Source organism: Colias philodice, chromosome 21, assembly GCF_061535455.1.
Source record: "Colias philodice isolate Cphi_HAF_F1 chromosome 21, ilColPhil1 Martin Lab GWU primary, whole genome shotgun sequence".
NCBI classification, from domain to species: domain Eukaryota; kingdom Metazoa; phylum Arthropoda; class Insecta; order Lepidoptera; family Pieridae; genus Colias; species Colias philodice.
In genome coordinates, this window is record NC_143106.1 from 7,000,472 (window position 1) to 7,013,291 (window position 12,820).

Below are 12,820 nucleotides of genomic sequence, written 5' to 3' on the forward strand. Positions count from 1 at the left end.
AAAAATTTTTCTAAACTAACCTAACCTAACCTAACCTAACCTATGATCCTTTTCCACCTTTTAGAAATTTTCCTGGCTTATATAAATTTTCCGGACGTATAGAAATTTTCCTGGCGTATGGAAATTTTCCGGACTTCGAAAAATTTTACTAACCTAACCTAACCTAACCTAACCTAACCTAACCTAACCTAACCTAACCTAACCTAACCTAACCTATCCTTTTCCACCTTATAGAAATTTTTCCTGACGGATAGAAATTTTCCTGGCTTATATAAATTTTCCGGACGTATAGAAATTTTCCTGGCGTATAAAAATTTTCCAGACTTAGAAAAATTTTCCTAACCTAACCTAACCTAACCTAACCTAACCTATCCTTTTCCACCTTATAGAAATATTTCCTGACGTATAGAAATTTTCCTGGCTTATATAAATTTTCCGGACGTATAGAAATTTTCCTGGCGTATGGGAATTTTCCGGACCTACAAAAATTTTCCTAACCTAACCTAACCTAACCTAACCTTACCTATCCTAACCTAACCTAACCTAACCTAACCTAACCTAACCTAACCTAACCTAACCTATCCTTTGCCACCTTATAGAAATATTTCCTGACGTATAGAAATTTTCCTGGCTTATATAAATTTTCCTGACGTATAGAAATTTTCCTGGCGTATGGAAATTTTCCGGACTTAGAAAAATTTTCCTAACCTAACCTAACCTAACCTAACCTAACCTAACCTATCCTTTTCCACCTTATAGAAATTTTTCCTGACGTATAGAAATTTTCCTGGCTTATATAAATTTTCCGGACGTATAGAAATTTTCCTGGCGTATGGAAATTTTCCGGACTTCGAAAAATTTTCCTAACCTAACCTAACCTAACCTAACCTAACCTAACCTAACCTAACCTATCCTTTTCCACCTTATAGAAATTTTTCCTGACGTATAGAAATTTTCCTGGCTTATATAAATTTTCCTGACGCATAGAAATTTTCCTGACGTATAGAAATTTTCCTGGCGTATGGAAATTTTCCGGACTTAGAAAAATTTTCCTGACTTATATGAATTTTCCTCATCTGTTTAAATTTTCCCGACTAAAAGAAATTTTCCTGGCGTATAGAAATTTTCCTGGCGTATGGAAATTTTCCGAAATTAGAAAAATTTTCCTGACTTATACGAATTTTCCTCATCTGTATAAATTTTCCCGACGTATAGAATTTTTCCTGGCGTATGGAAATTTTCCGGACTTGGAAAAATTTTCCTGACTTATACGAATTTTCCTCAGATAAAATTCATTTATTTATTCCTACTTTTACCCCTATATCAAATAAATGGATGAACCGATTTTGATAAAACGTTCACTTTCATCTTAATCTTATCTTAATACTATTATAAAAGCGAAAGTTTGTAAGGATTTATGGATGTATGGATGTATGGACGTATGGATGTATGGTTGTTTGTTACTCTTTCACGTAAAAACTACTGAACCGATTACAATGAAATATGGTCGATTTCACCCTCGTCTTCTGAACTGCACTGTTCATTTTCACTGGCTGACGCCAGCTTGTTCAAACAAGGCTAGCAGTCGACGTTGTTCGCTTTCGGCCATCAAGGACATTGTTCATAAAACTTTGAAAGACGATATGCAATTTATCAATAAACAATAAAAAACAACAAGCACGCTGCCTTTATAAACGTTACGTGGCCATTGTGGCCGAGTATAACTTACCCGCGCGCTCTTTACACATGTCTACACTACGAGGTAGCCGCAGCAATACTAAAAAGTTTGGAAAATCCAAAAGTGCACGCCTCATAATTTTTTTTGAATAATTATTTATTAATTATTATTTTTGTTTATTTAATAACAATTAAACCACATCGAATCAGACCCTGAAAAATGAAAGGGTTCTATTCCTGAGCATACTCAAGCGTAAGAGAAAAAAAAAGACTCGATTAGTAAAGTATTTCGGTCGCTATCGTGTTAACAAGAAAATCCTCCGCACATACAGACACACGGACGTCCAAGACAGAACTTTTTAAACTGGTTTTTAACTAGTTTAAATAACAAATATGTGTGTGTATGTATTATCTTACAAGTGCAATGTATGATACATAAAGACATTTTAAGTTTGAAAAATCAGATGTTTTGCGCGAAGTGACAGTAGTACCCACCTCAACGCTTCGCTTATGAGGCGTGCAATAGAGAAGAGAATACGCGAACAGAGGTCAACGACCGCAGCTACTGTAACGGACAAAAGACGTGCGCATTTTGTTTTAAAATTATGACAGTTTTTAAATGCGTCGGGTATCAGATACCCGGCAACAATGACGCCTGGTTAAGTCTGCTGGTAAGCGTCGTGGCTCATAAGCATAACCAACAGAATATTTCTACTAGACTAGGCACCAAAAGGGAAAGTAGAAAGATAATATTTTGGGATAATTTAGCCACTTCTTTATGATCATGAACTATTTGTAAATCTTGTATGATTTTCTGCGAAAACTGACTATATAACTGTACCTAAATTAATAATTTTAATAGTTAAAATGTCAGATTGGAAGCCACACGCAAAGAAGAATTGTTGGGCGTAAACAATATGCTGCTTTTTGCGTCTTCACCGTTGGAACAATAATCATTGTGATTACTGACTTTTACGGTCACATTTTGCTAGCTATTCACAATGGAAGCAATGGTAAATTTGATATTTATTCGAAAATCAATTCAAATCAAGTATCACACCAATGACAATCATTCAACTGACATTTAATAAATTGAAGTATCAACAATCGATTTTGTTGCTTTATTTACGCACTAGCTGTACCCGCGACTTCGTCCGCGTGGAACAGTGACTGCGGGCAGCATATTTTGAATTACAAACAGATTGTGTAGCTGAAAATCTACTCTACAGTAATGCTTCCCTATAAACGATGTTTGACGTATGGCCATCGGGGACGAAAGCATACAGGCTCCTAGGATTGCTAACCCGTGACAGAGCTACATATAGCTGACCGTGCGAGAAACAGCTGATACTAAGATCTACACCAACAACTTTAAGCGTCTGACCTTGGGCTTTATTGATTGTCATCGCAAAACATAGGCTCACCGGAAATTGCACTCGCTTAAAACTGAATGGAAAATTATTTGGTATCAGTGGAATCCGAGGAATGAAAACAGTTTCACCGATACCGCATCCTGTTAAAATTTCTGCTTCTATTATATTTTGTTTTAAATTGCACACTTTTAATCTCGTACCGTTACAGAGTTTAGGAGGGCTTAAATTTCTGAGGAGAATTATGGGTAAGCCTACTTTTAATTTAATCTTATGTGCTGGTAGTCCAGGAGCACTGAGGGATTCTAAAAATTCTACTGGGTAGTTTGTAGATTCTCCTTCTTCCATAACTCTGTTAATGGAGACATACTCAACATAATCCCCTGGAACAGAGCTCAAAATTTCAGCATTTATTGTTGCAGCTTGGTCATTTCGTGGTGTCAAAATAGCTCTTTCACAAAGCCAGGAATTTGCGCGAGATGGTATTTGCGTTGCGTTTCCATACACAGATGATATGAGGTCTAGCCTTGACGAAACTTTGCAGCATAAGTTTTCATTAAGAGCAACTTTACCTTGTTCCTGCGGATACACACCGTTACCGATATCTAGCAGCAAATCTGAAAACTCTTGAGCATTTTCGTTGCCTCCAATTTGCGCTCGCATATTTAATGTCAAATGCAAAGGGATAATGTAATGCCACAGTCGAGAACTCTTAAGACAGGCTCTCACTTCATCAGCCCTTGTCCCACGTGGTATTACTGGGAGAGTTTGACGAAAATCGCCACAAAAAAGCATAGTAATGCCACCCATGGGTAAGTCGTTTCGCTTGATGTCACGCAACGTTCTATCCACTGCTTCTACTGCTTTTCTATTTGCCATTGTTGACTCATCCCATATAATAAGACAACAATCGCGTAAAACTTTCGCCTTATCGCTGTTTCTTGAAATATTACAAATAGGGCTTTCTGTGCGGTCTAAGTCAATAGGAATTTTGAACATTGTATGAGCAGTTTTCCCACCTGGCAACAATGTGGCTGCTATTCCTGATGAAGCGACAGCAAGCGCGATTCTACCTTGGCTTCGTACCTTCGCCAAAATAACTTTCGTAAGAAATGTCTTACCCGTTCCACCGGGAGCATCTACGAATAACATTTCTCCCAAAGCATTATCAACGCTGCGGCACACCCGATCAAATATCATCCGCTGTTCATCAGTTAGCCTCGACAGATCAGTTTGTAAAATTTCGGCCAAGTCAACTGGATCATAGTTGTTTTCCATCACGTAATCTCTATTAATACGTTCTCCGCTAAATGACGCCTCCGGCATGCCATATTGAGAAATGGGATTACCACCAATAGATGTAACTATATCCTGAATAGCCAACAAACAACGATTCAATTGACTTTCACGTAATCTCTCCTCGATTGGGTTATCATTAAGTTGTACGTGCCTGAAAAAATCCTCAGCTAATTTATTTTGATACTTATTCCATAACTGTGCACTGTCAGATAGTGCACAAAACACCAGCATGACTGCAAACAAATGTCGCAACCGCTGAGGACTTTCGCTAATACTTGCTTCTGACAAAGCATCATCCCAATGTTGATCCCCATCCAGTAAGTGACGTGCCCGGCACGCGGCTTGGTATGTAGGGTGTACAATATTGTCAAGCTTTCGGAGATCGGCAAACGAAGTAGGCCCTCGGACAACGTGCAGAAGTAGGCGAAGGTAAAAGCATTCGGAGTTATTCGGATGAACTGTATAAACCCTACCAATGACATGATCTTTAAAAATACCTGGTTCACCTGCTACAGCTGTTCCACGTCTTCTGCGGTTAAACATACCCTCTTGTTTATTGAAAGTATAATACGACGGAACTTCGCTGTATAAGAGAGACCTAGAAAATGTGTCTGTTTCGCAAAGATTGAAGAAGGCGAGCAGAGTGGTTCTTCTTGGGTTGTGTAAACGCTCCGTTACATTTTCAGGATTGAAATATATTCTTTGTCCACCTTCAAGATGAACGTCAAGATGGATGACGGGTGGATATCTCTCGTGAATTGAAAAACTTAAAATACGCCAAACTGCCTCAGAGGAGCTTATATAGCGGCCCGACTGAAACCTCGTAACTTCATCGTTATCATTATTAGTGAACCCCACAGTTGCTTGGTCAGAGCCCTTATTCACATATTTACAAATATATTTGATGGATTCGACACTGTTACAGGCCTCGACGTTTATGTGAGCTTGAAAGGTTCTTGATAGTACCGGTGAATAAGGTACCACCCATCTATTATCTACATCTATTTCCTGACCATGTAATCTTATTTTTGCTGTGAAGCCTCCTTGTTGTGGTGATTTTCGACGGTATAGTGGATATCCATTTTCTCCCGATATTGTGTGTTCTGTAAGTGCCCGAGGATATCTTTTAGAGCAATGACCTTCTTGCATACAGGGAGAATTTCTGTTTAATGTGCCGCATGGTCCGTGTATCATATGAGTCTTCACAATATCGAATAACATAGGATCTTGGGTCTTATCGGGAAATTCAGCACTTATAACACTATCAATAGTATCAGGCCTAAGTTTTTCTTCTAACCATAGCAGAATGTGGGCATGTGGCAACCCCCGTTTCTGCCACTCAACACTGTACATAAAACACATTGATGGCCCGAAAACCTTTTGTTTTGTAATTAGGTCGATCATGAGCTTGAGTTTAAGATGAAACACCCGGGCTATTATGTCATGGCGATCATGTGGCACCTGGCCATCAAAAAGCCCTTCTGAAATTTCATTCCACTTTGGGTTAGTGGTAAAGGTGATGAAAAGGTCAGGTCGACCGTATTTGCGAACATAGCAAAAGGCGTCTTGGGTTCGCTCATGCATATAACGTGGACCTCCTATAAAGCTTGATGGTAAGATAACTAATCGTCCCATGTTCTCCACGTTATTATCTTGCTGCATTGCGTCTCGCAAATGCACATAATCCTCAGCACGCAATCGTGTCTGGTTAGTGCGTATATAAATTAACCTCTCCGTCTCTATTTTTGCGTACATATCGACGATGAATTGGCTGAAAAGTCCTCGAAATCGTTGCAAATAATTAAAACAATTCCGTCTTATTTGTATCTGGTATGAATAAAACTGTAAAGCTGATATTTTTTTATTATAATTTGTTATTCTAGTATTCGGATGAACTTGATAGAGTCCGAAATTGTACCCATCCTCGCCATGGAAATATATCAATGGATATTGCAGGGCATCATAAGCTCTATGGGTTTCGTAAATTCGTTGTAAGCGATCATCATGAGTACGCAATACTATGTCACGTCTGTCACATTCCTGATCGACTAAAATTACTGCAACTTCGTCTGCAACAGGAGCATTGTACCTTCCACGATGTTCTTCCGCAGGACGTCTATCAGCCTTAATTATAACTTTATAATTGTTATTTTGGCCTTGTGGGATAGAATCTATCGCGGCTTTGAAACTTCTGACATATGGATTTACTTGATGTAACATATTTTGAAGTTGAGATATGAGGTTGATGTTCAATTGAGGAAAGTTATCATGTCGGATATGAGCCTGTTCATTGTAATTTGATACAAAATAAATTTGAAGAAATTTTGGCTCATTTTGCGGAAGTAAAGATCCAATAAGGTGATAAACCTGGCCCTGCACCTTAAACGTTGGCATGAAAGGGCCCTCTGTAATTTGTTTGGCCCCAAAGGATGTCATTTGGAATGCACTATTATATAAACGGCTATTGTCCAAAAAATGTTTGGACTGAGGATGTTCCCCATTCAGTAAAGCTTTCATAATATCTGGAGGATCATGGAAATTTTCAATGAGCACTTTGCCACCTGAACAGCATATGCCATTTGGTTCTTTTTGCCATTTGAAAGCATTACAAAATGCACAACATACCACCATACCTCCTATAATGGCGAATTCAGAGTATTCAATTCTGGGTGAATACGAATACCCTGATTTCTCTTTGTTCGCCCATGGAAGGTTTTCTATCTCCGTCCCACTTTCTGGGCTTGACACCATTCTAATGATCGTATGTGCAACTCGATCAGCATTTAGCCGAGACTGGCGTTCGTCTGCAGTTTCTTGTTGCCGAATATCCCTCACTCGTTCCCTCTCAATTAATAAGTAATTTTCTTCACTCTGACGGCTTTGCTCATAGCTTTCTCTAGCTCGTTGCAATCTTTCTCGATGTTCATCATCATTTTCATGAAGTCTGTTGGTGTTGTGACGCTCTCGATCAGCTGTTAATCGATATTCACGATCGATACTACTTTCCAGCTCCCTAGACCGCAAAGTTCGTTCTCTTTGAGAGCTTAGGCGAATTTCCCTATCTGTAAAAGTCTCAGATTCACGCGATAGTGCATGAGCTTCACGGTCGGTAGATAGACGTACTTGTCGTTCGTCCTGTGTTTCCTGAGATCGAGCATTTGCTGTTCGAACCCTCTGAGAACTCAGGCGAATTTCCCTATCTGTGAAAGTCTCAGATTCACGCGATAGTGTATGAGCTTCACGGTCGGCAGATAGACGTACTTGTCGTTCGTCCTGTGTTTCCTGAGATCGAGCATTTGCTGTTCGAACCCTCTGAGAACTCAGGCGAATTTCCCTATCTGTGAAAGTCTCAGATTCACGCGATAGTGCATGAGCTTCACGGTCGGCAGATAGACGTACTTGTCGTTCGTCCTGTGTTTTCTGAGATCGAGCATTTGCTGTTCGAACCCTCTGAGAACTCAGACGAATTTCCCGATCTGTGAAAGTCTCCGATTCACGCGATAGTGCATGAGCTTCACGATCGGCAGTTCGACGTAGTTCTCGTTCGTCCTGTGTCTCCTGAGATCGAGCATTTGTTGTTCGAACCCTCTGAGAACTTAGGCGAATTTCCCTATCTGTAAAAGTCTCAGACTCACGCGATAGAGCGTGGGCCTCGCGATCAGTAGATAAACGTGCCTCTCGGTGTTCGCTAATCTCCCTATTTCGAATTGACATTATTCGAGAACGATTTGAACTCAGTCGAGATTCTCGCTGAGTCGAAGTTTCTGCAGCACGAAACCTAGCCTGATATTCCTGAGATGCAGAGAGCCTCGCTTCACGATCTTCCTCAGATTCCTGTGATCGAATTAATCGAATCCTTTTAGCATTTCTGCTATATTGGGAAAGGTTGGACTTTCTTCGAGGCATTATTTTACAATAAAATAGTAGTTACTAAACACAAAATGATTTAGTAAATACGTACTACCATAAACAATTGAATTATGCAAACTTACAGAATATAATGCAGTTCAAAAATAACATAAACAAAACAAATGTGAGTAAAATGAATTACTAAGCTGAGCAAAAAAAAAAATTAAAAACTACCAAAGAAAATTAAAAAAAGAAATGCCTAACCTATACCAAATATATGTATTTATAAACCCTAAATAAATTTAAAACATAAAGAAAATCAAGATAAAAACCTACAAACCTTAAAAAAGAAATACCTAACCTATACCAAATATTTATTAAATTTATTAAAAAAAACTCAAACTAAAATTAAGATATAGAAAATCAATAAAATAACTAACCTATAAACCCTAAAAAAGAAATACCTAACCTATACCAAATATAACCTATACCTAACCTATACCTTTACGAAATCAAAATATTTATTTTAAAAACCATAAATGAAATATGCAAACATTCAGTATTCAAATGAATCACAACAATCGAATACAACTATTAGATTATACGCTCCAGAATAGGTGTGTTCACTACGAATACCCGAATTCATATGGCAACCGCGCGGCTCTCGGCGCTCTTTATATACCCACGGACGCAATGTACAATAGGTAGAATGCCTTAACAAATGTTCGCCGTGATTATTTAAATGGTCATAACTTTTTTATTTATGAACCGATTGACATGAAATAAAAACTAAATGTTAAATGAAGCTTATCACAATATATTTGTGAAAACCGCATCTAAATCGGATAAGCCGTTTCAGAGATTTACGTGCCCAAACATACACAGATAACATTAACATACACACAACAGATAAAAAAAATAACTTCAGTTTTGGGTTCAGGAACGATTTAACAATAATTCCTGCTAATTTTTTTTACATATTTTCATTGGACGGACATCACTTTTCTACAATTTTATTATATGTATAGACTGAGCTAAAAAACTTAGGTAAAAAATTTCAGGGTGTGGGCTCCCGCTCCCATATCCTTCTACTTTCACAACTTTCAACTTTTACCTTTCACCCCTAGTAAATGGCAAAACCGATTGTGTTGTAAAGCATGTCTAATAATTGTAAGTACAATGTACACGTCATACCTATCCTTTGATGCTTCATTTGTATTAATTATTTATTCCCACTATCACCCCTATGGTGCCCTATATATAAAAATATATATAATATTATTGTTATATGTAATAAACGAATGAACCAATTTTAATAAAACATGACTAATTATTGTAATTCACACGTCATGCCCTTTCATTTGATATGCCGCTTGAGTATATTATTTGACCACATTCGATTATTCATTCCCATTTTTACCTCTATCTATATATATATAATGGATGGATGAACCGATTTTGATACACTATATCTAAGAACCAGCATCGGAAAATAGGCTGCCTAACAAAAAAACGGCATCTAATTCGTATTACCCGTTAGCGAGCTACGGTGGCACAGACAGACACACAAACACACATAGTGGTCATAACACCCCTCTTTTACGTCGGGGGTTAAAAATATAATACCTAAGACATAATTTAAAGGACATTTTATGCAGAAAATTTACCTAGAAGTAACAATAATGTTATTTGTGCAGGTTTTAGTCTTATGAGCAAAAATCTAAATAAAGGTCTTTTGAACCCCTTCCCCCCCTACTACACCCTCAGCTTACCCCCATTTGGGGACTTTCGATATGATCATCTGGACATTTCAAGGAATAACTGTAGCGTATAACTTACGTAATAAAGTTGTTCATGTATTCTTATCGTACACAATAGAATGCCTTAGCAAATGTTCGCCGTCCTTCCTTAAATGGTCATAACTTTTTTATTTATAAACCGATTGACATGAAATAAACACTAAATGTTAAATGAAGATTACCACAATATATTAGTGAAAACCGCATTTAAATCGGATAAGCCGTTTCTGAGATTAGCGTGTTCCAACATACAGACAAACAGACAAACAGACAAACAGACAAACAGACAAACAGACAAAAAAAAATTTAACGACAGTTTTGGGTTTGGGATCGATTTAGTAATAACCCCTGCTATTTTTTTTTTACATATTTTCATTGTACAGACACCACTTTTCTAGAATTTTATTATATGTATTGATTACCTACTTTGTAATATCTTACTTTGGGACATAATATCTCAATTTTTCTGTGTATTTTCATTTTAAGTGGAAATAGTCGTCATGTATTCGCTGTTTTATATTGAATTTATAATTCAAGTGCTGCTAGAACTACAATTTACTTTAACAGCATTACGATTGAAAAGTTTAATTCAGGATTCTAATGAGGAACTTTATAAGTTACTTCAGAAAATAGGTAAGTTAGCTTTTTAGACTTAATCTAAGGAAAAAAATATTATCCAACAATTTATTTAAATATTCTAAGGTGTTGTGCTGAAGCATTTTTGACTAAAATTAATATAATTATAGTTTTAATGCTATACTTTGTTTTTGCAGATAAATTAGATCTAGAAAGAGATATAACGAAGGCACACAGAACGATAAACTCAAGACAAGTTAACTATTCTATTGATACGCTGTATATAAGTTTTGGAAAATTGGGTAATGTAGCTAAGAACAATAGTTTATCAAGAATAATATTATTATTATTATGAACTAAGATAAATTTGTATATGTGTGGAATTTCATAATCGTCAATGATTTGAATTTTTTTCTTCCAGATATTGAAGATCATTTTGAAAAAGAAGCTTGTAAAACACTACAAAATTTGGCTTCTGTACACGAAGGTATATGTGAGATAATACAAGAAATAACTAAAGTATATGGTCCCCTTCTCTTACTCTTGCTTGTATCATTCTTTCTTTACTTGATTATAACTCCATACTACGTTATTACATATTTACGTAAGTATATTTTATTGGTAAATTATATCCTAACTATTGAAGTGAAACTTCTTTAGGCGCATTGAGAGTAAAGTTTCAAGGTCGCGTCATAGCAATAGCGTCAAGTCATGGAGTAAGGCGATTTTGGTATCTTTGAACCTTGCCAAAGAAGTTTCACTTCTGACACGTGTGCTCAGCACACACGCTCTGTTTTTATCATTTTTGTCATATGGTGATAATATTAAGGTTATTGTGTTTTAGTGGAAAATCCAAATCCTCAGTTTGGCAACTTTTTGCTGCAACTCTCATGGCTTTTATTTCATGGAACTAATTTAACGCTTGTAGTGGAACCATGTCATTATACTCAAGTAGAGGTTAGTGCTAATTTAATAATTATTATTGTAGTTATAATAAGAGTTTGGTAATTATTTTTTTGGGGAATTGTATTCAATATAGTAAATTATTGCTTCGTTTGGCTTGTGATTAGTGGGCAACCGTGAAATAGTTCATAATTTCAATTGAATATAGGTATTTTATTTAATTTTAGATTTCACATTTTTTTATAGAAATCATTGAATTTTATGACTTTAGTGACAAAAATAATTGATAATTTGATACACATTCTAGATGGACCGAACTCGAGTATTGCTGAGTCAGATAACTCTCAGAGCGAGTACATTTAGTGAAGACTTATCGATAGAGCTAAGTGTGTTCTATAAAATGCTGTTTCTGAAGTCAACAAATTATACACCCCTTGGAATGTGTGTTCTAGGAAGGCCTTTGATTCTAGCGGTAAGGATATTATGTGATAGTACCTACCTATACAGTGTGGAAATTTTCGATGAGCCCTGGTGGGAATGTACTTGAAATACTAGAGATAGCAAATTTTGCTGAAAGGAAACATTCCTTTATTTTTAAAAAGAAATAGAATTGCATTCAAAGATTTTCTAAAATTCACTTGCTTCGACCGGGAATCGAACTAACCAAAAATTTAAATTTGATATTTAATTCTTCTCCAATTGCGCAACGGCATTGTAGTTAATAATAAATTAACTATTCCAACAAACACAATGTCATTAAAATTCATTATCCTTAGGCTCCAAACATTCCATACCCAAAAACATCACAACAAACATCACACGGATTATATTTTAAACTATTCACTACATAGTATAAAACAAAGTCGCTTTCTCTGTCCCTATGTAATGAAATGAAATGAAATGAAATGAAATGTATTTATTGCCACAATAATTTGGATACAAAAAAAAACTTAAAATCTACTTAACCTAATAACAAAATTGAAAATAAAAATAACAAAAATAAGAAAATAAAATAAAAGTATTTTTGTGGCAAAAGGCCCAGACTCAGCTATGCTGTTTGACTCGAGAGTACTTACTACAGCGCTGATTTTCAGTCTGGCCTTGGAGTTGAGGTTCGCCGCCAACAATCTGCCTACGTAATTATCTACTATATACTTATATATATATATATATTATAACAACGGAAAAACAATACAATAAAAAGGAATCGTCAGTTCACTACTATGTTACGTTCACATATTATACATAATACCACAAATACATATTCAACGCTAAAGAGGTTGAGTTTTTAATTATCACCACTAATCTGTTTTTTTATTAAAAAGATCTTGAGTTTTTTTTTAAAAG

General features: G+C 36.3%; 2 protein-coding genes across 2 annotated transcripts; one reads left to right on the forward strand and one right to left on the reverse strand.

The window, feature by feature from the left end:
- Positions 1 to 2,900: 2,900 nt before the first annotated feature.
- On the reverse strand, positions 2,901 to 8,252 carry LOC149479019 (uncharacterized). Its single transcript, XM_089709089.1, has one exon. The coding sequence runs from the start codon at positions 8,250 to 8,252 to the stop codon at positions 2,901 to 2,903; it is 5,352 nt and encodes a 1,783-aa protein (XP_089565215.1).
- Positions 8,253 to 10,494: 2,242 nt separating this feature from the next.
- LOC149479020 (uncharacterized) lies at positions 10,495 to 12,613 on the forward strand. Its single transcript, XM_089709090.1, has 6 exons — positions 10,495 to 10,627; positions 10,768 to 10,872; positions 10,992 to 11,174; positions 11,415 to 11,527; positions 11,781 to 11,859; positions 12,510 to 12,613. Exons 1-6 carry the CDS (start codon positions 10,495 to 10,497, stop codon positions 12,611 to 12,613), a joined length of 717 nt encoding a protein of 238 aa, XP_089565216.1.
- The last annotated feature ends 207 nt before the right edge of the window (positions 12,614 to 12,820 follow it).